Here is a 27,381-nt window from a genome sequence, read left to right on the forward strand (position 1 = left end):
CTGTGTGAATTGATGAAACAATAAGAAAATAACCACATAACTTGTAATGTCACTCATGAGGCAGTCAGGGTAAGTTGAAGTTTTTTGCGATTAAAGTAAGAGTCAACCATGATAATGATGTTAGGGAGGCCATTAAAGGGTTTTTTTTCTGAGTAAAACGTTCTTTCAAGTTGGTGCAGCGATTTTTATCGGTTTAAAATGTGTTTATGTAATACAGACATTTTCTAGTTAAACTAATGGTCTAAATAACTAGCGTTAATTATCTTAAGGACGGGCAACAAAGCATATGTCGAGACACAGCCTTTAAATAGGAATATGTCTATCAACGGTTCTGTGTGTCGACAGTTACAAGTTCGCTGAAAAGCGGAAGGGAAGACGTATATCCTTTCAAAATAAAAGCCCGAGTTAGGAATGTTTGGAGAACAAAAATGATACAAAAATAACATAGTTATTTGAGAGTACGATAAACTATGCCCTTTTAAAAGTTTACCTTGGCTGTATTCATTACGTCAGCTATTTTATCCACATTAATGATTACCTGGTCATAAAAATCCAACCGGAAGTTGTTATTTTATTGCCAGTAGCTTGATTTGCTGACCCCGGTCCAGTCCTGCCAAACTTCACCGACACTGGGAACACACGGCGGTCTATTTGCTACTGTCTGTCAGCGATGGAGCGGAAAGTAGCTCGGGAGTTTAGGCACAAGGTAAGATACAAACATCGTCCTATTCAGACATTGATCTTAATGTTATTTAAACGGTCCTTATTAAGCTTTTCTTTAAGTTACCTGGTTGTCGCCTCACTGGCTCAGGTGTCTGTCAGTGGGATGTTACGCAGACACAGGCCTGACCGACAGCCTCACGATAAAGAAACTACACTTACAATCATCCAAAACATGTTTTTAAAGGGCTACTTTTCTACAAGCAAATTATAGTGTTCTTTTTAATTAATTGGAATGAATTCAATCGGAAATTGTTTGCCAGTAATTTCAGGGTAAAATATAATGACTCACTAGTGTATCACTACCTAATAAACCCATAGGAAGAATAACGACAAAACTATTAGAATTGTTAATAGATTAATGGGCTTTCATTCAACTGAAATAACATGTTTCTTGGATTGTCTATGATTCAATCAATTTCACAGGGTTTTGTTCTTACAGTTCCCACAACTGTCCTGTTAGATGTTATTTACAGGCATATCTGTAGTTACTTCAGAGCATAATGTTGGCTACAGTGGATCTATTTTCCTTTAAAGTTCAAAGTAAGTCTATTTTAAACTGCTACATTAGTGGGTATCCTTTCTGTATCTGTCCCATGATTGTTTTGGCTCAGGTAAACATCATACAGAGGTCCAGGATATAATTTGAATCCACAATATGTGGCTACATAAATTAAGCACAAATTATAATATGTGTTGGTGTTGGCACATACAACAGCCTGAAAAGGTAACTATGAGCAGAAAATAACAGAGGAAGGGAACATGATATGTTCAGGGTGTTTTCAGACCCAGACCATGTAGGGATCATCACACAGCCATCTGTTCTGCAGGGCAGGCAGGCAGGCAGTGTCGCATATTAAAGCCTCCTCACAAAGGGCATCTTAGCATTAGATAAAGTCGACCGTGACAGAGACAAGCAGCTGAGCGGAAGAGATGGGACAATTTATGAGTTTAATTAGAGGCTGAGGGGCCAACACAGCACAATCAGGCTTTGTTTCTATTCGGGACATTGTCATCGTCACTGTGTCTCTGTTTCGGCTGATAGTTTGCATCACTATGCTTTTGCAGAAGAATTGCATTATTGTCTGTTTCGTTGAGTTAGAATGGCAAATTCGAAGGTGTTTTGTTCTTTGGGTGTTCATTGTATGTACTGCCATCTATGTTGAAAGTTGCAGTGCACATTTAGTATGAGTACCTGACCAGTGATCTCATACCTTAATGGTTAATGGTGCTAAAGTCTGCATGCAGTTCAAACTGCAGGTGTGGCTGACTGTGTCTCACTGCCTGGTGCAAGAGAAATTTATAATGGTCATAAAAATCATGTCACACACCCTCACAGCGACCTCACAGCCGGATCCACGTAGTGCAGTCCAACATTTATGATTACAATAGTGAATCTACCATTACTGTAAACCCTATCTAAAATGATACGGAAGTGTCTAAATGTGCATGTGTACATGAGTTTTGCTCTCTGTAAGACTTATCAGTGAGTACGTACTGCCTAAGATGAGGCGTGTGTGTGAATGTTGGGTGTTAATCTTCACCTCTGTTTGTGTCTGAGATGTAAGCCGACACTGCTGACCTTCCTACTGCAGCCTCTCCTCAGCTGTACAGCCATTATTCCCTCCCAGTGGTTTGATCTTTAGGGAAGGGCTGTCCATTACACCTGCTTCAGTCCAAGGAGCCTCACCGTCCCCAAAGCCTGCCACTCAGGTGAAAAAGCAATTTAGATTGGGATTGAAGCATGCAGCTTGTAGTGTAGGACACATTTAGTCAGACAGAAAGCGAGATGTGTTACATCAGTGATTGGCCGAAGCGTTTCCTCAAAACCATTCTGCTGCAGCTGAGCCGCCATCAGGTTTGTATGACTCTTACACACACGCATACAGATAGACACTGATGGCTCATCCCGCTGTGGTGTTGACAGGACCACAGGAGAGCGGTACAGTGTGTGTCAGTGGGCTGACGTTTCCTCTGATTCAGCAGTGAGAAGAAAGATGGCACTAGATGTTTGTCCTTTCTTGCAGGTGGAGTTGCTGATTGAAAATGAAGCAGAGAAGGATTACCTGTATGATGTCCTCCGCATGTATCACCAGTGAGTACCATCTGTCACTGCGCAGTGTGTGTTTACAGTGTGTGTCCGCAAGAAAGTTGCATTTGTCTTTTTTGTTTACAGTGTGTGTCCGCAAGAAAGTTGCATTTGTCTTTTTTGTTTTGTCACACACACTTCTGTATTTTCACCTCCCCTATATTCCCATGTGAATAAAATATTGATGGTTATTGAATAGATTGTGTCCTTAAATGATCACCACTTTAAACCAGAACTGATAAAAGTGTTATTTGTGAAGAGCAAATATAAAAAAGATGGTATAATCTAGGATAAAATGGTACAAATGTTGTTTGCTGTAATTGTTGCTGTAATTCCTTCTTGTTCAATATGGCTACAGTTGATATTATGTCCAATTGCCCTTTTAACTTCTTTTAACCTCTCACCAACCTTTAATACGTTCATGTGTAATTTTCTTTTAATATGGTTGCACTCATTTCTGATGCATACAGACCTCCGGTTTAAACTCCTCCAGGGTTTCTGATAACAACCTGGTCTCAGAGGGCTGGGGAGGGGGTGCACTGGGGGGACTACAGGTCTAGGTTTCAATTAATCTTTGTACAGAGCCAGAGCTCTGTGGCTCTACCGGTTAAGCCTCTGATCAGTTTCCACTGTACTCCGACAAGCCTGGCCAGTTATCCACAAAAGCCCTTTTTATGTGCATCCTCCAAACAGGGCTGAAATGGCGCTTATTAATAATTTAAAGAGGAGGCCAGGTGGACAGATTTTACACAGTAGCTTACTTTGCAGCTTTAATTGCTGTTCTAGTTGCCCTTTTGTCTCCCTTTGAATTGGAGGAAGACAGATGATTGGATTGTTTTTTTCCATCAGTATAGATATTACAGTTATATAATTTTATTGTTGTTTAAAAGCAAAATGGAAGATTAAAGGGGAACTCCAGGTCTCTGGGAGCACTACTGCTGCATATGTGAAAAAAGTTGTATTAAGCCTTTTGTGTCTCCAAAGGGAGCAGTGTGAAGTCTGATAAATTGTCTCTAGTGATGTCACTTGAGTCAGCATTGGTTGGGTCTGAAGACTACAAGTATGAGGAAGAAAATAATCTGGGGGCGTGGAAAAACAAAGAAGTGAGCTGACGTCTGTAGCTCTCTCCGTATCTCATCTCCGCTTGAGGCTAGCAGCTTGATGCTACATTAGCCGCTATTAGCCTAACATACCTGTCCAATCTGTCGGCGGTCAAGTTGCATTGTGGGTAATGTAAGTGCCAGGTTTTGACAAGGAAGAGGAAAGTTTGGCATAAGAAGACAATTGGTGTTTCTCAAAGTCAAGGATCCGTCCTTGGTAGGACGAGTACATCCAAGGACAGATCCTACAGAGGCAAGGCAAGAGTTGTTCATAGCATTTGGTGAACACACATTGGAACAGGCTAATGTGTGTCCCCAGGTGTGCGCCGTTAACTCTCAGCGGACTGAGGGGGTTTCAGGTCACTGTGATAACTTTGGCACTCTCTAATGTTGTTGTACAATTTTAACAAATTTAAGCAGTATTTTCAGAGTCGTGATTTTTGGGGAGAATATATTTCTGGATGATACTTAAAAAAACAAATAGGTAGGCTAAATGAAACTGTGGTGGCACTTAGCGCCCCATCACTGCTGTAAATGATTAATTTAGAAACTTTTATGTCTTTAAAAAAAACTCATTATTTGGCAGTAGACCCATTCAGAAGTGTAAATTATGAGGTTTCTGTCAGTGTTTTTTATGCTTGTATGATAAAAACTCTTGGAGATATTACTCCAAATAAATGACATATTTATCTAAATCCTGCCGAGCTCCGCTGGTGCAGGTTTCATTGAAGAGGCCCTGCCTTCACTTCCAGCACATATTGTGGGTCCTTGCTGAGGATACACACGTGCATGGTTGAAAATTCTCTGAATGAAGGACTCAGTAGAATTTGAAGGATCCTTGACATTTTAACAGCCCTCAGGTGGGATTTGATAACGTAGCATCCTTGAAATTCAGCCATTTAAGGATCCTTTTTCTGCTGCATCACTTTTGATACTGTCCATCATAACTGACAGTGTTACTGGAGTGCAATGCTAAACCTTTTAATGGAGGACTTATATAATCTTGTAGCTAAAAAGTTCCCCTCAAGGCCATTATTATTACTTGTACTTTAGATTAGAGTCAGTATCACATTTATTATCTCTAAATCTGACCATTCATTATTATAACGCCTTGCCATACATGATAAAATCCTCCATAATTATATTCTTATCAGGGTAAAAAAAAATCCCTGAAACAGCACCTCTGGGAACTTTAAACTCTACAGTGCGGTGCTCTTGGGTGGAGGAATCCTTGGGCTACAGTAATCCCTTCAATATATAATTCATTCACAGAAAATAATTACCAGATAGTATTTAACATATGAATAAAACAAGCAATGAATTTTGCTGAGTCTATGGTAAGGTGCCATTTCCAGTGGTGTTGTATTTGATTTGATTATATATTGTTTTTGTCTGTTAAGTTAATTCTCCACTGTGTTTTAATGTAGCTGATGTTACGTGGAAATGTGCATCGTGTTCGCAGATACCAAAACATTTTCATTTCCTTGTTCTGGTTTTATTGCAACTTCAGTACGTACTGTATTTCTACTACAACCCCTCTTCTTGAAAGGAGTAACACAGTTGCTCATGTTGTAGAAATTCACTTGGTCTTGACCTGGGGACCTTACATTTTCCCTGAAGGTAGAAGTCATTGTATATGAAATGGTGTATAAAAATCATAGTCATGCCCCTCTCCTCTTGCAGGTCGATGGATTTGACAGTGCTGGTTGGAGACCTTAAGCTGGTCATCAATGAACCAAAGCGCCTGCCCTTATTTGATGCCATCCGACCTCTCATCCCACTCAAACACCAGGTGGAGTACGACCTGCTCACGCCCAAGAGATCACGGTGAGTACAGCAAAGGCTCATGTATATGTGGTCTCTGTCCCATATGTGCCTACACAATTAAAATTCCCCACAAAGGTGATGTAACTGTAACATAATATCCCTGAGCATCCCCATGCTCTTCCCCTTGTTTCCATACTGAAACCATCCCTTTTCTCCTTCTCTAAATTTTACCTGACCCGCTTTTATATCTTTCTCTCTTACCTGTTTGTGCAGGAAGCTGAAAGAGGTGCGTTTGGATCGGACACATCGTGATGGACTGGGTCTGAGTGTCAGAGGTGGGCTGGAGTTTGGCTGTGGTCTCTATATATCACAGATTGTCAAAGATGGTCAGGCTGGGAATGTTGGCCTTCAGGTATGTAGCATTGTGTGTGTTAACTGTGGTGTTTTTTTCAATTCCTTTGATGATATCACATACCTTGTTATTCTCCTGAAACACTAAATGCAGATTTTAGTACCATAGTAAGTACCATATAAAAAGCTATCTGTGGGTAGAATTGTTATTTTGTCATGACAGTAGCAGTGGGTCTGAGCCCCTAAGGTCCTGAAAGGTGGTATGTCGTTAATGTTGTGCACACAAGACCATCTTGTATTGAAATCACGTCCGCCGCGATACCGTGTGTGCCAGGGGATGTTGACAAAGTCTGTCCACAAACAGACAGACAGACAGACAGACAGAGACACACACACACAGACACACATTAACCCGTTCACACAAGATGATAAGCTGCGTGCACAGGTAAGGATAAAAAAAATATCACCTTATGGGTCTTAAGGGGGTCATCCCTATGTTCCCAGTGTCCCATGTCTCTTGATATAAACTAACATTGGTAAGGGTTAGCTTTGCAAAAGATGTTTCAAATGCAGGTTGAATGTTAAAAATCTGTTGAGCCACTGTGGAGAATACAAAGTCTGAAGTCCAGAAAACTGTCTTACCCACAAATTTCAGGGCGTAGGTTTCAAGGAGTGTAACATCAGTAGACTATAAGCTGTAGATGGGTGCTTCCAACACAGTGACAAAGGGAAACATACGTTGAACACTTGACCCTCGGGAAAAATGCTGAGAATACAAAACCCTTTAAAAGGTCTCCTTAATGTATCATGTTAAGAGGATATTGAGCTGGAAAACATAGGACTCACTTTAGGCTGCCTTAGAAAATGAAGTTGATTAGCTGCATCTGAATTCATTAAAGATGCTCATGAATTTATATTTAATATGTTGTGTGCACAAGATAATTAACCTGTTTGCGCAAGATAAAAAAAATATCACCTTTTGGGACTTTAGGGCTCGTAGTACTAGTTTAAGAATACCATCTAGTATGTTAACACTAGTTTCATATAGTTACATGTATGTGCATACATACAGTATGTTAGAAAATTGTACTTAATTAGTGCATTTTTTTGTACATAACATGCCCCTTAATATATTCTTTAGTGTGAAGATTAAACAGGTTACCTATAGTTGTGTCTTTGGAATCAGTCAAAGCGTAATGATTTTCATGTGTCCTGCAGCGGTACATCACACTGCATGTCAGTCATAATACCAGAATCCACTAGGTGGGGCAAAGGACCATGTTTTTAAACTGTCAGAGCGCTTGCATATCAGTCACTAATAAATCAGTGTCACCCAGATGGACATTAAATAAAAGAAATAACTGTTGTCATTAAAGAAAAAAACTTACCTTGTTAGATGGATGCTTTAATACATAGTTTATTATGACAGACATCCATTACACTTTGTAACTATCCCAGGTGAGGGTCATCTCCTGTCTAACATCTGGATAAAACCCAGAGAGACACAGTCAAAACAAAACACAATAATTCAGTGCTTCCCACGTGATTAGAGTGCAGTCCTTTTTTCCTCAGCAGCAGTTTGTGAAGTTTAAATTGCAAGGTGGATATTTGATTAGTTGATCTGGTGAGAACAAATCAGATTGATGGATGAGAGGAGCAGCTGTTGGTGAGTGAAAGCAAACTTGTAAGGTTAAGTTTCAACTTAACTGCGCCTGGTGTTCTGCTGCTCTGCCTCGGTCCTGAGTATGCTCTGCGCTCCAAACAGACTGTATGTTGCAATAAATAACTGAACTGTTAATATATATTCCAACAGCACTCCTAATGAACAGCCCAGTTCCAAAAATTTAATATCAAAACATGGCAGAAGATGTTTTGATGGCAGCGGGCTGCCTTGAATACATGAATGTGTGGGAAACCCTGCTATTACTTATAAATAATTACTTCTATAGAAAGAATTCTACATTCAAATGAATATTGTTGTATGCTTAATTACCTTCAAAATGGATGGTTGTGCAGGTTAACTTAAGATATATTTTATTAGTCATTATGTATTTGTTTTTATTTAGCAGCAGTCATACAGATAAATATTGTGGCATAAAGATAGCAGCAGATGGGCTGTATATAGGATGTCTAGCTGAGGCTAATATGCAGTCCCCTTCCCTGATAAGGCTTTAAACTGATTCTGAAACAACAGACAGAACAGATAATAAACGACTATGTACATGTGTATATGCACGTTGGATACATCTGTATATATTGTACATGACTGTGTAGACATTAACATGCAGATGTGAAAGCTAAACTCAATTATGTAAATGACTAAAGCATCAAAATGTCACTAAATAGACTCAGATCAATAAATCATATTGTGGCTGGTATACTCAGACAGGGATTTAAATTGTTGTTGTAGCAATAACTCCATCTCTGATTTGGTTTGATATATTGAAAGTGAAGGTGTCATCCATAATATCCTATCCTGTGTTGATTTATAGGTTGGAGATGAGATTGTGCGCATCAATGGATACTCCATCTCCTCCTGCATCCACGAGGAGGTCATCAGTCTCATCAAGACAAAGAAGATTGTATCACTCAAAGTCAGGCGTACGTCAAACACAAACTCATCTCCAACAACAGTAAAATCATTCATATGCATCAAAATGAATATTGTTTAACATCTGTGCCAACATTCATTTGATTTTATTTGTTTCATTCTATCTGTGCAGATGTGGGGATGATCCCAGTGAAAAGGTAAAATAATTGATATGGTAATAAACAGCCTGTACATACCTGACATTTATGTACGTCTCGGTGATCCAAACACAGACGGACAGCCGAGACACATCGCTGTTCGCGTCTGTGTCTATTGTGCGTCTCCAGCTGACCACTTGTGTTCAGATTTCAATAATTGCCTATGCTACTTATGCAAGAAGGGCCCCGCGCACACACTCAGTAGCATGCTTGCAAGTCACATTAACAGTTGTGATGGGACAGTTGGAGATATCAATGTTAACAGAATCACAATGCGTCTCTTTCCAAAGGGCAAAATGTTGGACAGTTACGCAACATTCTTCCAGCTTGTCGTAAAATGGGCACGTTACAGAGTGATAGTGTGCAGTCGCCAAAACAATCACTACTTCCTGCACTGATGAGGTAGCCATTGTTGGGGACGCATCAATATGCATTAGCGTTTACACCACAAAAGATACCTGGTCAGATTTGTCCCAGATCACCTTGGCAAGTGGTTTGAGTGATTGGTGTCTTGGTGGTCCTTAACACTTGTATTTAGCGCTGTTCACTTGTGATCAGATCACCCAAGACCAGGTTATTACCAGGTATAAACAGGACCATAATTTCTACTTGCTGATTGAATGGTAAAATGAGGATTTAATGTGCTGAGATGACATCAGAGATCTCTATGTTCTCATTTGCTTTTTTTCTATCACTCCAGCTCATCAGACGAACCCCTCAAGTGGCAGTTTGTCGACCAGTTTGTGTCTGAGTCAGGGGTAGGAGACAAATTTAGTTTTTGCTGCCTGTCATGTTTCAGTTTTAAAAGTTGTATCGCATCAGCTGACAGCCTGTTGTCTTTCTTTACTGCTCCAGGAGAAAAAAAGCAGTGTTGCAGGCCTGGCGTCCATTGGAGGCAAAGAAATCAAGGAGAAGAAGGTTTTCCTCAGCCTGGTGGGCACCAAGGGTATGGGCATCAGCATCTCCAGTGGTCCAACCCAGAAGCCTGGTATCTACATCAGTAACGTCAAACCAGGCTCCCTCTCTGCAGAAGTTGGACTTGAGGTGAATGCTCAAAATGATCGAAACACTTCTGTGAAACTGTGAGACTCATATACCTGCCTGCCGTTAACTGCATCATTGTCTTCTCCTCAAATGTAGGTTGGAGACCAGATTGTGGAGGTGAACGGGGTGGATTTCACCAATGCGGACCACAAAGAGGTGAATTTTGCTTAACTTAATTATTTGTCCACTCACAGTAATGACAGCTGGAGTCTAAAGTCTTTTTTTTTTTTTTTTTAACATTAATTCACAATTTTGTACATTTTGTCCTTTTCATCCAGAGCACCCACAGCACCATGAAGGCATCTGTTTAAATTATGCTTGCGTTGGCGGCAGTGTTTGTTCCATGCTCAGCTTCCTGAGCTGCCGAACCACAGCCAAATTAATGTTTATCCAGCCAAAATGGTTTGGCAACGGAAAAAAACCCTTCATGGACTATTAGTTATTTGCTAAAGTGGCTGAAGGTGTAAACAAAGCCTGCAGTATTTACCAGGAGTTGGTGATAATCTCACACCTTGATAGCACATACTCCTCACAGGCCACAGAGAACTGTCTCTCTAAGAGACCCTTAATTTTATTCAATAAATATGTCCTAAAAATTGAAGTTTTCTGTTATTATGTGCCCAGGCGGTGAGAGTCCTGAAGAGCAGCAGGAGTCTGACTATTACTGTTCTCACAGGAGCTGTAAGTACACTATAACGGCATTACGTTTAATAAAAAATAATACTGATTTATGAGGCATTTAATAATACGATCTCTTTTGCAACTCTTTTTCTGATTTTTCTCATCTAACTCATGGCTGAATTCACTCAAAGTTAGAACACATAATGCCACTTCATAGGCTAACTTTGATAATTTTCAACCTAGAGCCTATTTCCCCATGTTTTTGTGTGACTAATGGAGACAACAAATCTGAAATTGGTCCAGTATTGAGTGAAAACACTGCAGGTGGCAGCAGCCAAACAGGCTGTGAAGTAACCACATGGGGCATTTGTTCACCACCAGTTTACATCCACTAAAAGCTTTTGCCACTGACATGTTCAGATTATTATTCTAAGTGTCTGACAATGTTGTGGAGAGGACCCCTACTGTGAAAAACCTTTTTTTGTGAAAGAGTAAGATCCATTTTGTTTCACTACAAAAAGCCCTGAAATTGCCGTTAACAATGCCACCAGATTCCATTTAAATAAACTGTAACTTTAAAACCATAAAACACACTTCATTCAAAGTTGACAGAGACAAAATAAAACTCACACAAACCATCTTGGTTCATCTTTGCACTGTTTCAGCAATCTCCAACTCTGGTTTGTGTGGAAAAAACCTTAATTCACCAGTAAGGTGTCAAAAAATGTAACATGGCATGTGGTGGGTTTGGCAATAGTGATTTCAGGGCTGCTTCTGGTTAAACAGGAAGGATCTTACTCTTGAACAAAAAGGTCGACCTCTGGATCCTTTCCATCGTCAGACACTTGAAATAACAATCGTAGCCTGTCAGTGGCAAAAACAAGCCTTTTCAGTGACTGTATATTGGCAACGTACAAATGCCCTGAGTGGTTACATTTGAGCCTGTTTCTCCACAGCCTGCAGCCCTCTTGCTTATTACTGGACCAGTTTCAGATAGTGTTGATCCCATTAGTCACCTTGACATGAAAACGGGGAAAAAATGCCCAGGGTAAAAAATACCCAAGATACCCTTTAAGATACATATGATTACATCTGCACACACAGCCCTTTAAAAATAATAATCCTAGATAAAGTGTGTATATGTGTGTTGCTGTATATAAACTGGTTAGAACTGTTGTCTGTATTGTGATTGGGATCCTAGAATAATATGTTGATAAGGGAAAACCTGGAATGCAGGTGATATCTGATGACACCTTTAAAATTGATTTATCTCGGCAACACAGGTAATGTCACACTATTGTGCCATTTTGTTCTGGATACATCACATTACCTAGCCTGTGCCTCCGCTCTGCTGTCTGCATGAGCGACATTTATCATCAGTCAAGTCCCTCGACAGGTTGTTTGCCTCGGGACTCAGTCACAGTGTCTGTGTGACTGAGACAAGCTGTCCCCTCTTATTTACTGTTTTTCTTGGTGCCTGTCTAATGCGTTTATTTAGGGAACCCTGCAATAGTAGATATTTGGGACTGTATACAATACAGGATTTCTAGTATGTATTCTGTACGTTTTTGTGCCTGCTTATGTATAATGATTATATGCTAATTATAGAAATTGCTCATGCACCATAGAGCAATGATTCTTAGGTTGTGAGTGAGGCTTCAAAGATGTCAAGTGACAAAAACAGATATCTCCCCTCTGTCTCTTTGGTCGGGGAGACAGTTTTGAGTTTGCCTGCCGGTCTCCAGGGCCAAAAAGTTTGAGGACCCCTGTTGTACACAATGTCTTTCCCTGATTGCCATGTCTGGCTGTTGTCACCCTCTCAGGGCAGCGAGCTGTTCATGACAGATGAGGAGCGTCTGGCAGTGGAGGCCCGCAGGGAGCTGGAGAGGCAGGAGCTGATGCACCAGAAGAGGGTGGCACTAGAGACCAACAAAATCATTAAAGAGCAGCAGGAGAAGGAGAAGCAGTGAGTCACTCACATAACTCTCCTGTTCTTGAAATGTACCCTATGTTTGTTGTATGGCAGAAAACTGACAGTTTTTATACCTGTAGACAAGACTGATGTTTCAATTCACTTCAATTAACAAAAACCTTATTTATCCCTGAGGGGCAGTTCCTTGGGCAGGCATAGTAAAAGAAACATAAAACAGGACATGAGGACAAAACATAACGACACCAGACAAGCACTGAAAGTACACAACCAACATCATACTTTATAGTATAGTATACAATACAAAGATAAACCATGTCTATGTCAATGACAAATACATTTCACTTTTAATTTCACTTTAAATTTAGCAAATCACTTGATGTATTCATACAGGGTTTAACCCAATATGAAGTCACATTAATATGATATTGAAAACAGAATTTCAGTTTTAAACCGAGTGAGACATACACAGAGTACATGCTCTGCATCTGCAAAGAAGCTCTACAAGTTCACTAGTGTTAATTCCAGCTGCCCAGTAAATTACTAACTAAAAAGTGGCCCTATAAAAATGCTTTACTGACCAGAAGCAGGTGATTATTTTCAGAAACTGGCTGACATTTTGATACAGCTCAACACAAATAGTGCCCAGTACCTTTTTAACCACTGTCAGCTGGAAGGCTTAGTTTGTCTTACTATCCTGGGGAATCACTCAATAGTAAAGGTGCTGACTGACATTACTTTGACATTTTCCAGAAATCCCTCTGTGCATTTTAAAAGGCACCCCCCACCATTTGTAGCCAAATTATTGATTTACAATAGCCTGATTCTTTCCTTTGTATATCAGACCTTTCCTGTCACCCCAAATTCAAATACCTCAGATGCATTCAGGCTATTGCATTACTTCCTTTCACCACAACACAAACTGAATACTCTACATGTGTGATTGAAAATAAAATCCCTATCAACCAGGCATATATGGAGGACCACAAGAGTCAATGAAATAATAAAATACTATTAAAGCATTTCATTAATGAATTACTAACTGTACAATAAAAAAGCATAATAAAGTTGGTCACAAAAAATGTATTTATCTATATAAGTACTTGACTGGAATTTGTATTCTTAATTCAGTTTATAACTGAGTTATTTATTTCTCTTTTTGTATTAGCATTTTTAATTCCATTATTTATTTATTTATTAATGTATTTTTAAATGATGTACTAATTGACTTTTATTTGTTGTTTTTGTAGATCTTTTTGAATTTGAAATATTTGTTAATGGATTGATATTTTATTTGTAAATTCTTTTTTAAAAAAAATGTACATTCCTCTTTTTATTTTCCATTAAAATATCAAAGTAATTAGTTACTTTTCTTTAGTTGAGTTATTAATAGATTAATACATACATTTGTTAACATAGTAATCGTTGAAGAGAGAGGAGGAGCGCACACCAGGGTTGGAGAGGTGCTGACCATTGACGAAAATATATAAATTTGAAAAAAAAGATGTCAGGCGCACACTCTAAGACTCGATGCAAAAATATTTTCTTTTATTATTTTAGACCATCTTCATCAGAGTTTTACCTATTTTTATTGTACAATTAATCATTAATTAATAAAATGCTTTATTACTGTTTGACACTTGTGGTCCTCCATAGCCATGTATTTTACAATCGTGTATCTACATAAATCAGGTGCAAAGAAAGTAAACAGGACCTACATTGATTTTCCGTTTAACCGAGGACCATATATTGCTCTGTTGTTACATCACTATATAGATTTATGTTCACTTTAATATATCACATTCCTCCCATGCGTTTGTAAATTCAGGACACACTCAGATTTCTCGGTGCTTTGATGCCTGTGATATCTGGGAATGAATAATGGGGCTGCATATCACATTTTGCAGGGCTGACACTCTCACCAGCACTAGAATTAAAGTCATATATTCTGTATTTATGGCCTTGTGCTGTAGCATGTTGTGCGAACAGAGTTTTATTTTGTATATTTATCATGTGTTTAACAGGAGGAAGATGGAGATCTCTCAGAAGGCTGCAGAGGAAGAGGAGCGCTATAAAAAAGAGATGGAGAGGTGTATAATTTTTTTTTAATGTCCTCGAAATACAATGTACTTTTGGCATGTATAAAATATCACATCTCTTATATGTGTTGTCGCTCTCTGTAGAATTGAGACGATGGAGAGGAAGCACAACAGAGAGTGGGAGGAGGACTGGGGAGCCAAAGACAGGCCCAAGAGCCCTAAGAGCCCCCGCACTCCAAAGAGCCCATCACCCGCCCCACCTGAGACAAAACCCCACAAGGCCAAGAGTTCTCGTAAGGACACCTGAAAGAGTCTTTGTCCTGAAATGCATGAATCCTGAGTTTTAGAAGTAAACTCTTGCCTGGGTTTCACCTTATTTCCCCTCTTCCTCTCCTCTGCACGCTCTCTCTGTCTCTTTCTGTCACTTCTGTGTGCCGTGCTGCTTTTTATGGCCTCTCCTCTAAGCTGATGAAGCCAACTCCTTTACAGAGGAAGACGAGGAGGAAGAGCACGACAGACAAGTGAGTCTGGAGCCTCAGCTGCCATTGTCACAGCTGTTCGTGCAAAACAGCGTACACACAGACAAGTGCTAAATTTCCTTTGACAACCAAAATGCAGCCATTGGAGACTGTGTTTTCAGTATCATGGCTTAGCTGCTTTTTTCTAGATGCTGCTGAAAATTAATGGAATACAACCACAATCCAGCTGTTGAAAGCTGTGGGGGTTTTATTGCATCACTGAAATGCAGTTGGCATCTTTGGTATTTGTAATTCTGAGAGCCTGAATGGAGCAGGCTTAATCTGTTTCTCATTTTTCTCTTTGACTGCTGTGTTGTGGTTCTGTAGTGTAATGGTTGTTTTAAAATAGATGCACTGCTTGGAGTTCGCTGACACTGTGTTGTAACCTTGGATCTGATTTAACAAACTTGTGAGCGTGACCTGTGTTCATCTCCATCCTTAGCATTTGGCTGGTTTTACCGATATGAGGGGAAACTGCCGTCAATCCGCAAGGTACTGTCAGCTGCCTGAGTTCAGTGTGGTGTTGGCTTCAAAGCAAAGATAACCGGCACTTATGTCATCAGCCCAAAGTGGCTGTTACATATTCAAAGCCAGAGCTTTTGTCTTTGGAAATATTTATAAAACTGTTGTTGTTTGCTGGGCTTTTATCCATCACACACAGTGTGGTGTCACCAGCTATTTATGCATGTCTTGCTGTGTGGTTTGGAGTGGCAGATCTGTCTGTCCCCTGCGTTTTTATTTTGACTAACTGATGACACTTCAGAAAGGAGAAAAGAAGAAGAAAAAGAAGAAAGTGTCCAACACGGACACACTGCAGGAGCAGAGAAAGAGCAAGAAGGAGATGGAGTTTGAGCTGAAACTCGCCAAAGAGAAGGAAGAGATGTATGAGCGAGAGAAGCAGCTAAAGATCAATCGGCTGGTTCAGGAGGTACGAAAAAAGAAGGGCTTACCAAAGCATGTGGAGTGGACTTCAACCATTTGACATATATGATGTAATTTATGGCAACGTAGTTGTGGTTTTAACCAAATGCAGCCTTGTTGTTTATCTTGTGATGCAAAGTTTAAAGCTGAGCGTGAAAACATGCGTGTATGTGGCTCATTCTTATTGTCTGATGCTGCCCGGTTTTGCATCATGCCAGGTCTCAGAGACGGAGAGAGAAGACCTCGAGGAGTCTGAGAAAGTGCAACACTGGGTGGAGCGTCTTTGTCAGACTCGGTTGGAGCAGATATCCTGTGTGGAGAATGAATCCCCAGAGGTACAGAGAGAGACCTCTACTGTCAGAATCTCTCTGCACTTAGAGCTCTTTAACAATGTTTTGTTTTAGCATAAAATGTTATATAATGGTTATGGTTATATAATGATTTTTTGTGCGAACAACATAACTTCACAAGAAAATGAACTTTACCTATATCACCTTTAGGGGCTCCATGTTTTACCATGTCATAAGCTAATTTCTTTTACTGTTGCAAGGAGATAGATATAGAGCTCTAATACAATTACATAGCATTAATGATAACAGCACTGAGGCCCCTTTTTCCACCATGTTAAGTTGGTGACTGAGTATAATGACCTGGAGAAGGTCAGATCAGAAAGCTTTTATGGTACATTTTATTAATAAGTGCCTTTCAAATCACCCAAGGACACTTTACAAAACCAGATAACAGCAAACAATAATGATAATAACAGGAGCAATAACAGCAATAATGACATACATACACAGATAAAAGAATACATTCACAAAAGCACATTATGAAGCACTAAGAAAGGCTAGTCTGAAAAGATGAGTTTTTAGTTGCCACTTGAATGAAGCACTGGCACAGACCCTGAGGGAGAGCATTTCACAGATTAGGGCCAGCCACACCAAAAGCTCTGTCATCCATAGTGCGTAGCCTGGAGGGAGGAGTGGAGAGTAAATGGGCGAAAGACGAATGGAGCAAGTGAGTAGGTGTGTATGCACTGAGGAGATTGGAAAGCTGGTGAACTGCCAAGCCATGAAGGGATTTATGAACAAGGAGAAGTACTTAAGAACAGTGTTTAACTGGGAGCCAGTGAAGTTGCTGAAGGGCAGGTGCAGGTGTGATGTGTTCCCATCTGTTAGAATGGTGGAGTTTCCCTCCTATGCGTGCCATTTTGTCACTTATTTAATTTCAAATATTTAGTTACATGATTTACGTGATGCATGAGATGAGGCAAAAGAGTGTGTAGTTGGAAATTTTATTTTCACCTGCTTATTCCTTAATAAATAAATAAATGATCTTTCAGCACTTTGAATCAGTAGGAAAGTACGAGAGAGAAATCAGAGTAGTAAAACATGTCACTTTTCGAGTTTAAAATACCACAAAATGAGAAAAAAGATCATAATTACATATTAAGAATAATACCCACACTCTGTTATCTCATTCCTATTTTTTAATTCTACATGAACGTGACAATATGCTAAAACAAGATTCCTGTGTACAATAAAAGAAAACATGGAATGCAACAGTAGTCTGCAGGAGAGAGTTTATGGATGCACGTTTGCCTCCTTATAATTGCTGAAGTTGATTAATAGGTCTCATGTCGTTGTGACTTTAAGCTCTCCCCGCCACGCTCTCCTGCCTCGGAGCCCAAGGTGAAGCGTTTCCCTGGCGGCCTCCACCTAGCCACCACTGATCTGGACGACATTAACCTGGATGAGGTGGATCAGAGCCTGAGGGGCCCTCTGAAGAAACTGGCCCCCACCCAGCCCACCACTAGCCAGCCTCCCCCTCCCTTGCCTCTACCTCCACCCTCCCCTAAGCTGAACCCCACAATACCCAACTACTCCCCCCCCACCTCTAGAGCATCCCCACAGTGGCGGCCTCCGTCTCCACCCAGCGCCAGAAAACCTCCCTCTGCCCCGTCTACCTTGACCAACAAGGGGCGCAGGCCTCATCCTCAGCCTCATCCTCAGCCTCCCCAGCCCCCACCTTCCTCCCACTATCCTCCTCCATCTCAGTCGTCATGGCCCCCATCTTCCCCTCAGCCTGTTCCACGGCCTCCTCCGCCGCCACCTCCTCCTCCGCCACCTCCTCCGCCTCCCCCTCCGCCGCCACCCCCACAACACTCGGAAGAAAGAGTAGGAACCCTCAGCGGGTACCGCCAGCATCATCACCATCACCTCCAGCACCCTCCCAGTCCTCCAGAGCGCAGGAGTGAGTGGGAGGCAGGTGGCTATCTCCCAAGAGGAGGAATTTACTCCTCCAACACCAGTGAAATGTCGTATCCCTCCAGTCCAAAGGTTAGAGATTCTCATCTGAGATCGTTAATGTGACAGATTGGCTTTTCCTCTTTGTGTTACTGACTTGCATTGTTCAACTGATGGAAAGGATTTTGTTTTCCATCTATGAGTAAAAGCTGCATCAGCAGTTCAAGAAATATGTAGAACACTCAGAGAGTTGATGCATTTTCAAGGCTGCAAGACTCTCAGGCTTACATGCATGTTCTGTTTTATGTATTGGGATGTTTTATGCATGAAGAGAGAGCGATACATCGTATTAGCATGATTGAATTGTCTAGTCATTGATTTACAATTTACTCCAGCTGAGGCAAAGCCACTCAGAGATGGACTAAGGTGTTATTGATGTTTGCTTGTAGCTGTGTGGATTGTTTTACTGAAGTGTTGCATGGTGTGTGGTGGTGATGGAAGCAGTTTGGTATTGCTCATGAGAGTAGCAGATTTAAAAAAAAATATGCATGTGTGCTCTTGTTGGTTTGCATTTCATCATTTGCATTTCATCCAATGGATTATGCATTGAATGCTTCAGAATCCTCAGCCATGCTGTGATATCTGTGGGAATGGGAGTGAGCCTGGGTGTGTGTTGCATTGATATTCCTACAGTGCTCTGTGTGTGCCTTGGGGCTGGAAGATTGATTTTATTTTACTGCGGCTCAGGTAATGAGAAATACCTCCCATGCCAGTCGAATTTCTACTTCAAGCACCCCCTTGGTAAGTGTCTCTCCATAGAAATTAAACACCCACTCCATTTTTCGTGAAAATTAGGAGCTTCATAAATTCATATCCGACTAAAAAGAAATGCTTTTGTTTTAAAATGATTTGTTTAATTTACATAATAGCAACTAGCCCCTAGTCCCCCCAACCAGAGGCGTCAGATGGCCCCTGTCATGTCTAAACCTGTCATGCTGCCGCAGTCCCAGACCCACCGACCAGATCCACTCAGACCTGCGCTCCGTTCTGATGGCCTGGTATGAAACGCACCACACTGCAGTCATCTCCTCCCTTCGTAAATCGTCCCCGATTCAGCGTAATAGGGTCATAAAGCATTTCAGACATCTGTCACAGCGTGCCATCATCTGGGTGAGGGATTCATCTTTGCCTTTTTGTTCCATTCCCGGTGAGTCCTCCAGACTCTCCAGCTGTTTCACAGAGAGCCAATCTGTGATTATTATGTCACACATGGAGCCAGTTCTCCTTCCTCTCAACAAGCTCTAATGAAACTGGGCAGATTCTTTATTTTTAAAACTGCATTTACTTTGTAGTAACCATTTCCAGTAAATCGAAGCCTCACAGTAATAGAGTCACACACTCAGAGCTGAGAGCACAGTCACACATTTCATTAGTTCGGCAGCACCTCTGGAGCTGGAGGTGAAATCGCTCACCTAGTAGCACCTTGACTGTTGGAGCTGAAGGAGGTGACACCATAAATCATTCATTTTCCCAAGACATGTTGTACCCCAGTTGACAGAATAGTCTACAGTGCTGCAGCCCTCAACAATACTATCGATTTTGATTAAAGACAGTTTTATGTGTTGTATTTTATAAGTTGATTTGTAAATACTGACATCAAGAGAACTGCTGCTGAACGTTTTGTGCAGCTGTGGTGAGCCATATGTGTAGTATTTGCATCGGATCCCATGACGTAGCTGTTTTATAAAATACTGAATTTTATTTTCTGTGCTCCTCAATTTAGATTCGAGTGAGCATCAAAAGATGCTCTGCGCTGAGTTGTAGTGGAGCTTCACATCACCACGTATAATAATTGCTTTGGCCTTGAAACATATGATGAGAGACATACTGTTTTTGAACTGCACTCAAGATTAAATACATGTACTCTGTTCTCTCTGTATACTTTTCTCTCTTCAGAACATGCCATGTGAAATTCCTTTTCTTTGACTCACTTATTTCTCCAACTGTCGTCTCTCGTCTCTCCTGTGTCCATGTGTGTATCTCACTCACTTGAGTCGCAGTGCTTATCGGGATGTGCAGATTTTCTGGATAGGACAGCGTCTGGGTCCAGACCCAGGAGATAGAGATGGCAGGTTAATAAATGGGACACATTTAGGTCATTTTGCGAAAAAGTGGGATGTTGTCACTCCCTGCCCCCCCTCAGATCGCCTACTGCTTGTCCCCCATTGGACCTCCATTGTTCCAAATCTATTAAATACATCAGTCAGCACACTGTTGCATTGGCGGACATGTTCCTCCAAGTCAATCTCACATACATAATCCTGTTTCTGTTAATACTTACTTCAAGTGTGTATTAAGTCAGTGATTCCCAAGTGATGCAGCCCTGGGGTCCAGATTTCTCCTTAGTCATTAGTTCAAGGTCCACACAGTTTAGTACATTGGGCAGTAGCCATTGGGTGGCTTTTGCGTTCGGCCATATTGTCGAGCTAGTTTGCTGTCTCTGTTAAGTAGCTGTCCATAAGTCACTCACTCTACAGCAGGAAATGGCACTTCAAAATAAAAGCTCTATGTCGGAATGAACTGTACTTAAAAATAAAGTGTGTTTTTTACAAACCTGACACATTTGCGAGTCACTTGTGGTCAGTCCACATGGACCCGCGACCCACTTTTGAACTGCATTCCACCAGTTGGGAACCACTGTATTAACTCATGAAGGGAAATAGTGCCCAATGAATGTGCTTGTTTTCCTGTTTGCGATGCATTTGCTGAAAACGACAGTGGCCAGCTTGTTTTAGGATTTCTTTAGTTTAAAAAATGTAAATTATTCTATTATTAGTGACCTGTTTTTTTATAAAATAACATCTTGGACAGTAACCAATGGGCTTCTAGTGCCAGAGACAGGGAAGGGAAGTCTTACAGGCACTACATTTAATTCAATTAATTCACTTATTTTATCCACATAGTCCAATATCACAAATCACAATATGGCTCAAGGGGCTTTATAATCTGTACAACATACGATACGGCATTGTTGGTTTTGGTCTTTTAATGGTATTTCTTGACAGTTATAAAAATGAAGACAATTGCCAGTCTCAATTTTTGACCACAATAATGATTGAGAATTGGACCAAAACACTTCACATTTTTATGATATTGGCAGTATTAAACACTCTTTATTTACTGTTATAAAGAATTCTCTTTGCTTACCCCAAGAGTAGTCAATGGTCACATAACCCAGCACATCACACTGCACACTCACCCTCAAGTGGTTTAACCTCTCACCTCACTGCAGTGATGTAGAAATGTACAAGAAGGTGTGTCACTACACTGTGACATCGCCGTTGGGTGTGGTTACACATGCAACAGAGCACACTTCTGACCGCACCTAACCACAGCCATCAGGGCTGAAGGCAGTAAATCACTTCAAGTTCATATACATTAGTTACAGCACAGAAGTGAGGGTTGTGTTTGTCCTGTTTTTATGTGTTTGCTAAAAGCTGCTACCTGATCTTGTGTTTCAGCCTCCGGAAATGCTGAAACGGATGGTTCCTTTCAACTCATCTTTTAAATCAAACAACAAACGACAAGTAATCCATACCTATCATCACCTCTATTGATTTATTATTCTCTCCTGAGTGCTTTTACTACTGTTCTGTCTGTACTGTTTGTGTCAGGTTACCTCATGGTTGACTGGCTCTTCATTTGTTTTCATTATGTCCTGTTTTGGCTGCATCACAGCCTTTAGGTCCAGTTGTGTAGCTTTGCATGAGTGTGGGAATGCATGTCACATTCTTACTGGTGTAATTGGTTTTGATCTTTATTGGCATCAGGTGGTTTGTACGTCAAGGACTGTCTCTCTACATTGGTTGGTCCAATGTGTATTACTATAAGAAAGAAAGGTGGTTGTTAAGCTTATCTTGTACCTGTATTAGATTCACTGTTAGTCCAAAGATCACATCAGTTAGATTGTTTGGGCTTATTTCAACTGCTGTCTCCAGCCAAAACTAATACATATGTTACAAAATTTGTCCTTTAAGTCCAATGTAGAGTTCTGCACCACAACAGCAAATGAAGAGTTTGATTAATGTGTGTTTATTCTGTGGGGGAGAAAAATGGATCTCTGAGTCATCGTCGCTGGATAAATGTGACGTCCGTTGTTCTGTTTCCTTCCCCTTAAATTAAATAGCTGTCGTCTTTCAAAGGAATGATTAGGAATAATGTTCTCTGTGAGTGCGCGTGTCCCTGTTCCAAATTAAGGTTTGAGGCTTTAAAAGCCACTGTACCTTTTGAATTCATCACCCTTTCAGTCTCCATGGTTTCTTTTTATTCAAAATGTTTTAACGTAGAACTGGTTGTCAAAGGAAATCTGACCAGCACACTTTTTAATGACAGTCACTGAGATTCTTTTGGTTCATTGTGTCCTGTCTGGTACATGTTGAATCATTTTAATAAACTGCTTGTTGATTCTCTTGCAGGGATTTCAGAAATACGAGGAAGATTTTGATCCATACTCCATGGTATTGTATGCCTCATCTTGTCAGCAGAAAATGAAACAGACACTTGATAGTCTGGATATACTCAACACCTTTTGATACAGATCACAATACCCCTACTTGTGGCCCTAACTATCGCCAAGAAAACAATTAACTTAAAAAGTACACAATGGTTGGATTTACTCACACACCAGATATCAATGAAATAACAATCAGCACTGCAAAAAACAACAACTTGAACTGTTCAATAAAGTATATTCACCAGTTCTCAAATCAGTCCTGCTGTTGGTGAGCTAATGCCACCACCCAAGTACAAACATACCGGTATATGTAAGAAAGTAACTGGGGAAACATTTGTGTACTGTATGCGGGAGGAGGAATGTGCGTATACATGAATGAAGAATTTATAATACTAAACTAAACCCATCCTTCAGAACTCAATTAACTGCAGTTATTTACTCCCCTCTGTTTCATTCTTCTTGTGTCTTTTCCTCACACACTGTCCTATGTTGCTCATCTAAGCTCCTTCTAAGCCCCAACATGTGTATGCACTAATTAGTGAATAAAGGGATTGAAAAACCAAACATCCACACAACAACAACAACAACAACAAAAGAAGCCACATAAGCAACTTTCGGTGGCTAGCTAGTGAGCTAAGTATAATAAATTAGGCTAATTCAAATGGCCTCTGTGTGAATAAGAGATATTAATAATTTGCTGAGCTTCTGTAGAGCAGCCCTCTCTTTATGGTTATGCTTATGGTTAGTAACTCACAAAGGGTCTATAAGTCTCTTGGTTTTTGCTTAGCATTGCCACACACATATTCAGAGAGTACAAAGCCATTCTTAATGTTGGCACCTCTTTTTATTTACTTCTTCCTTTGCAACTGCAGAGTTGTTTTGTGCTTCTCCCCTCTTCACTCCTTTTTATATGTTGATAGTTCTCCGCGGACCAGATAGATGGCCGAGACGTGAGACTGCTGAGAATCAAAAAGGTAAAGACTGCGTCTCCTCCCTTCACTTCAGATAACTCACTTTATGGATGGGATGAATCTCACTTACCACTTTTAAAGTTAAAGTTGGTAACTTTTATGAAAACAACTTTTTGCCATATTTGTGCAAACTTTCACTACATCCAGTCCGTAGTATATGAGGCAGACAATCTGTGAAAAAAATCATGTCCTTCCTCCCTGTAGTGCTTCTAATGGCATTTGCTAGAATCTACCTTGGCTTTGTAAAACAACCAATCAGAGCAGAGGACTCTCTAACACAGCTGTCAATCATGTCAATCACTGCTCGAGAACTGATTCTGTCACAGCATTGCCTATTTCTTACCTCAGATGTTTTCAGAAACATATTTTAGTGTACTATTTAGCTGTAAAATGAGAAACTTTCCTCCAGCTGGTGGGGGTGCTTGGTTTGTGCTCGACTGTGATCAACATGGCAACCAGGTCACAAACTTTCTTTTTTTTTTTTTACAGCTCAACAGTACACTAAACTATGTTTCTGAGGAGGCTCATGATCTGTTTCGGAGGCACAGATTATCCGTCTCATGTACAACTGTGGATGTAGTGACACTTTTAGCAAATATGTGAAAACATTTTATTTTAGTAAAAGTTACCAACTGCAGATTTAAAGTGCAGTATTCTCAAACATGACTGATGGTGTTTTTGTTCATTGTTCTTCAGACTGGACAGCTTGACCTCGCTCTGGAGGGAGGTGCAGACTCTCCGTTGGGAAAGCTGGTGATATCCTCTGTGTATGAAGGTGGCGCTGCAGATAAGCACGGTCGGTTCATTTTTTATTTTCAACTAGTAACTTCAAGACAGCTCAAAATTAAATCCACAAACACTTCATTGAATGACGTTCTTGCAGCCTTTTGGAGGTATTTCCCCACTACAGCACTTCACTGTGAAGAACAACATGATTATCGTTTACTCGTTGACGCAAAGCGACGTCGAGATTCGAGTGTTTGAGTGCCTCTTCATGGAGACTATATTTATCTCTGCAGCTGGCTCAGCACTTACTCTGCGTGTGTCACCGTTGTGAATGAATATGTTCGGGCAGTGAACCGAATGTGATGTGCCTGTTTGTAGGTGGCATCGTGCCCGGGGATGAACTTATGGCCGTGAATGGGAAGATCCTGATCGATGCCACATTGACTGAGGGACAAAACTCTCTGGCTCGGGCCTGGCATAGTGGAGGGGTAGGATTCAGAAGAAAATGCAATGTTATATTTCATTTTTCAAAGGAACGATGGTGTTTACCTGAGTAGCCACAGCAGCAGGGTGTTTTATTGATTGTACTTCAACTCTGTCAGCCTTGATTCATTGTTTGTGTTTGTTGTTGTCACACTCTAACTTGGAGATTCAGTCAGACTTAATATTTTCTATTGATTCAGTCAAACACAGAATGAAAATAAATGTTGTTTTTACCTTTAGGACTGGATCGATGTTGTGATCGCTATTTCCCCTCCGAAAGAATATGAAGATGAAGTGTAAGCATTCCTGATAATTATTTATCTTCTATTACAAACATGTATAATACATTGTTTTGCATCATATCTGAGGCATTTTTATGATCATTTAAGCCATTATCTAATGAAACTGGCACTGTAGTTTCAGTATGTGACAGTGTGGCTTGTGTGTCTGTGTGTGCACGTGTACGCAGCCCTAAGTCAGCATCAGTCAGTCCCACTGTGAACAGAAAGGTGTTTGAAGGCAGTGCAACACTGTACAGACACGGCTACCTACTTCAGCACTAGCCCTCCCTCTCCTCCCACCTCACCCTCGTCCTGGTAATCAACTTAGTCTTCAAACCTCCTCCTCTTCACTGCACGTCTCAGAGGGGATGTTTGGTGTGGCATTTGTTTTTGTTTGGGCCCCGGTCTTTGTTCTTGAGCACATGTGACAGTCTCCCTGTCAGTCAGACGAAACGAACAGACTCGTTTGGTATTTGTTTCCCCTCATCTTTGTCAAATTGTCAGATTTACGTATTCCCATCACAACTGGGCTATTTCCAAGAAACACTAATGTGACAGTGAATGTATACAGCGTGAACAATGTGCAGTGTGTCTATATGAAGCCTGGAGGCGATGTTTTCTATCACTGAAGCATGTGCTCCACAACGATATAGCCATGCTATTCACGTGAACACATTTCCAACGAATGCGATCATATATCTGCCAAATCCCCACCCAGTGAGTCATATATAGGCACATATGTACATGTGTGGCCTCTGTGGTATTGTCCTGTGTCGTGAAGTCACAGCCGCTCATAAAAGCAGCCTGAGACTCCTGCCAGCCTTCAGCAGTTGTTCTGATGGATGTTGTTCCCCGGGACTGTTACATGTTCTTACATACAGAGACACTAAGTGACACCAGCTGGTACTGTAGAGAGGATTCCTCCTCTGCTACAGTAAAAGATTAATATGCTCCTCAGGGTTATTTGTAAGGTTGATGAAGTTTAAAGGTCCAGTGTATAGGATTTAGTGGCATCTGGCAGGGAGGTTGCAGAACTTCTCACATGTGTCAAGCGTGTAGGAGAACTTCGGTGGCTGATGTAAAAATGCAAATGGCCCTATCTAGAGCTCTGGGCTATTGCAGAAACAACATGGTGGACTCTGTGAGAGAGGTTTTCAGGTGATAATGAAAACATAGTTATTAACAGTATAGCACCTCTGCCAGTAGATGCCCCTAAATCCTACACATCGGACCCTTAAAATGCCAAAGAAGTTTTGCAGTTTCAACTCCTCAGTCAAAAAAGGGGAGTACAAGAAGCCTTGGGTTAAATTTCACATCATTTTGTGTTTCTTAACTCACCTGCATGTGTGTTGGTCTGTTGTGTTTTGAAGCAAGCACGATATCAAAACAGCTTTCATAGCAGCCCAGTGAATACAATAAAGCAGGTTGAACAGCTTTTATTTAGTGCAACTGTCTTTTATCTTACATGTTGTTGAATAATTCTTCTCTCTTATCCTGCAGAACGTTCTTCTAGTCTCATCAACAGCCTGCCAAGAAAACCACACTCATTAAAAAGAAGATTTTCATTGCTGATGATGCCTTCAAGATTCACACTGAAGCTGGTCTTTTGTTTTTACTCAAGGCTCTTTGACAATTCAGCCTTGTCTCATGTATCAAGATATTGACGCCATCCATACAGCCAGTGCACATCCTCATTGTCTTGTCTTGTTAAAGGATGATCCAGTCAATATTGGGTTGTCCTCAGTAATCTTCTTCACCTCTATCAAGACTGTACATGGTTAGACTCATTTAGCTTCGCACCACTAGATTCACCATGCTAATTGTACCCTTCAGACGTGTGTCTCATCTGTCAGTGTAACAATAAAGGGTGAGGTGAAACAGGCAAGCTGTAATCACAGCATCTCTTTAATCTGCCTTTTGTCAAAGCCCAATAACGGACTGCTCACACCCACAGAATTGACTTTTTGTTGTGCATACAGATTTCCTACACCCTCGTGCTTTGCTTTTTTCCAGCATTACATTACCAGGCTGGTGTTATGGTGGCAAATATAAAGTCTAGTTAATGATTTTCATTGGGCAAACAGCGAACACTGTCAGCACGAAGTGGTATTTTAAGGAAGAAGAGAGAGAAGAAGTTTTTTTTCTATAGCAGTTTACAAAGCAAAATATGAATTATACATTATGATAAGTAATTTCTCCTGCTGTTCAATTTTTTCACAATTTATGACCTCTGTAGAACATTTTGGGAGAGATTAACTGTACATATAAGCACCATACTGTATGTCGGGGAGACTTGAGGAGGGATTGAAATAA

General features: G+C 40.7%; 1 protein-coding gene across 4 annotated transcripts; it reads left to right on the top strand.

Moving 5' to 3' along the window:
• The first annotated feature begins 6 nt into the window (after positions 1–6).
• Positions 7–27,338, top strand: ush1c (Usher syndrome 1C). Of its 4 annotated transcripts, XM_049575170.1 has the most exons (24): positions 14–69; positions 585–706; positions 2,748–2,815; positions 5,593–5,736; positions 5,950–6,088; positions 8,520–8,628; positions 8,751–8,775; positions 9,476–9,533; positions 9,631–9,819; positions 9,916–9,975; positions 10,444–10,500; positions 12,264–12,406; positions 14,395–14,460; positions 14,554–14,702; positions 15,370–15,419; positions 15,691–15,855; positions 16,067–16,183; positions 21,616–21,681; positions 22,570–22,611; positions 23,528–23,581; positions 24,275–24,374; positions 24,683–24,792; positions 25,028–25,083; positions 26,569–27,338. In XM_049575170.1, the coding sequence occupies exons 2-24, from the start codon at positions 671–673 to the stop codon at positions 26,579–26,581; spliced, it is 2,016 nt and encodes a 671-aa protein (XP_049431127.1). In that variant the 5' UTR covers positions 14–69; positions 585–670; the 3' UTR covers positions 26,582–27,338. The 4 variants fall into 4 exon arrangements, with proteins under 4 accessions (XP_049431126.1, XP_049431125.1, XP_049431127.1 ...); XM_049575169.1 differs by lacking the exons at positions 15,370–15,419; positions 15,691–15,855; positions 16,067–16,183; positions 21,616–21,681 and adding an exon at positions 14,875–14,930 and having other exon boundaries at positions 7–69; positions 582–706; positions 26,569–27,332; XM_049575168.1 differs by lacking the exons at positions 15,370–15,419; positions 15,691–15,855; positions 16,067–16,183; positions 21,616–21,681 and adding an exon at positions 14,875–14,930 and having other exon boundaries at positions 12–69; positions 26,569–27,332.
• The last annotated feature ends 43 nt before the right edge of the window (positions 27,339–27,381 follow it).

This window comes from Epinephelus fuscoguttatus, linkage group LG4 (genome assembly GCF_011397635.1).
Source record: "Epinephelus fuscoguttatus linkage group LG4, E.fuscoguttatus.final_Chr_v1".
NCBI classification, from domain to species: domain Eukaryota; kingdom Metazoa; phylum Chordata; class Actinopteri; order Perciformes; family Serranidae; genus Epinephelus; species Epinephelus fuscoguttatus.

What these genes read in the sequence shown, in the direction of transcription:
- ush1c (XM_049575170.1), top strand. Translation starts at nt 671, where the DNA reads ATGGAGCGGAAAGTAGCTCGGGAGTTTAGGCACAAG. An exon ending in GGGATGATCCCAGTGAAAAG is followed by an intron (nt 8,776 to 9,475) that starts GTAAAATAATTG and finishes CTATCACTCCAG; the next exon opens with CTCATCAGACGAACCCCTCA. An exon ending in CTGCAGAAGTTGGACTTGAG is followed by an intron (nt 9,820 to 9,915) that starts GTGAATGCTCAA and finishes CCTCAAATGTAG; the next exon opens with GTTGGAGACCAGATTGTGGA.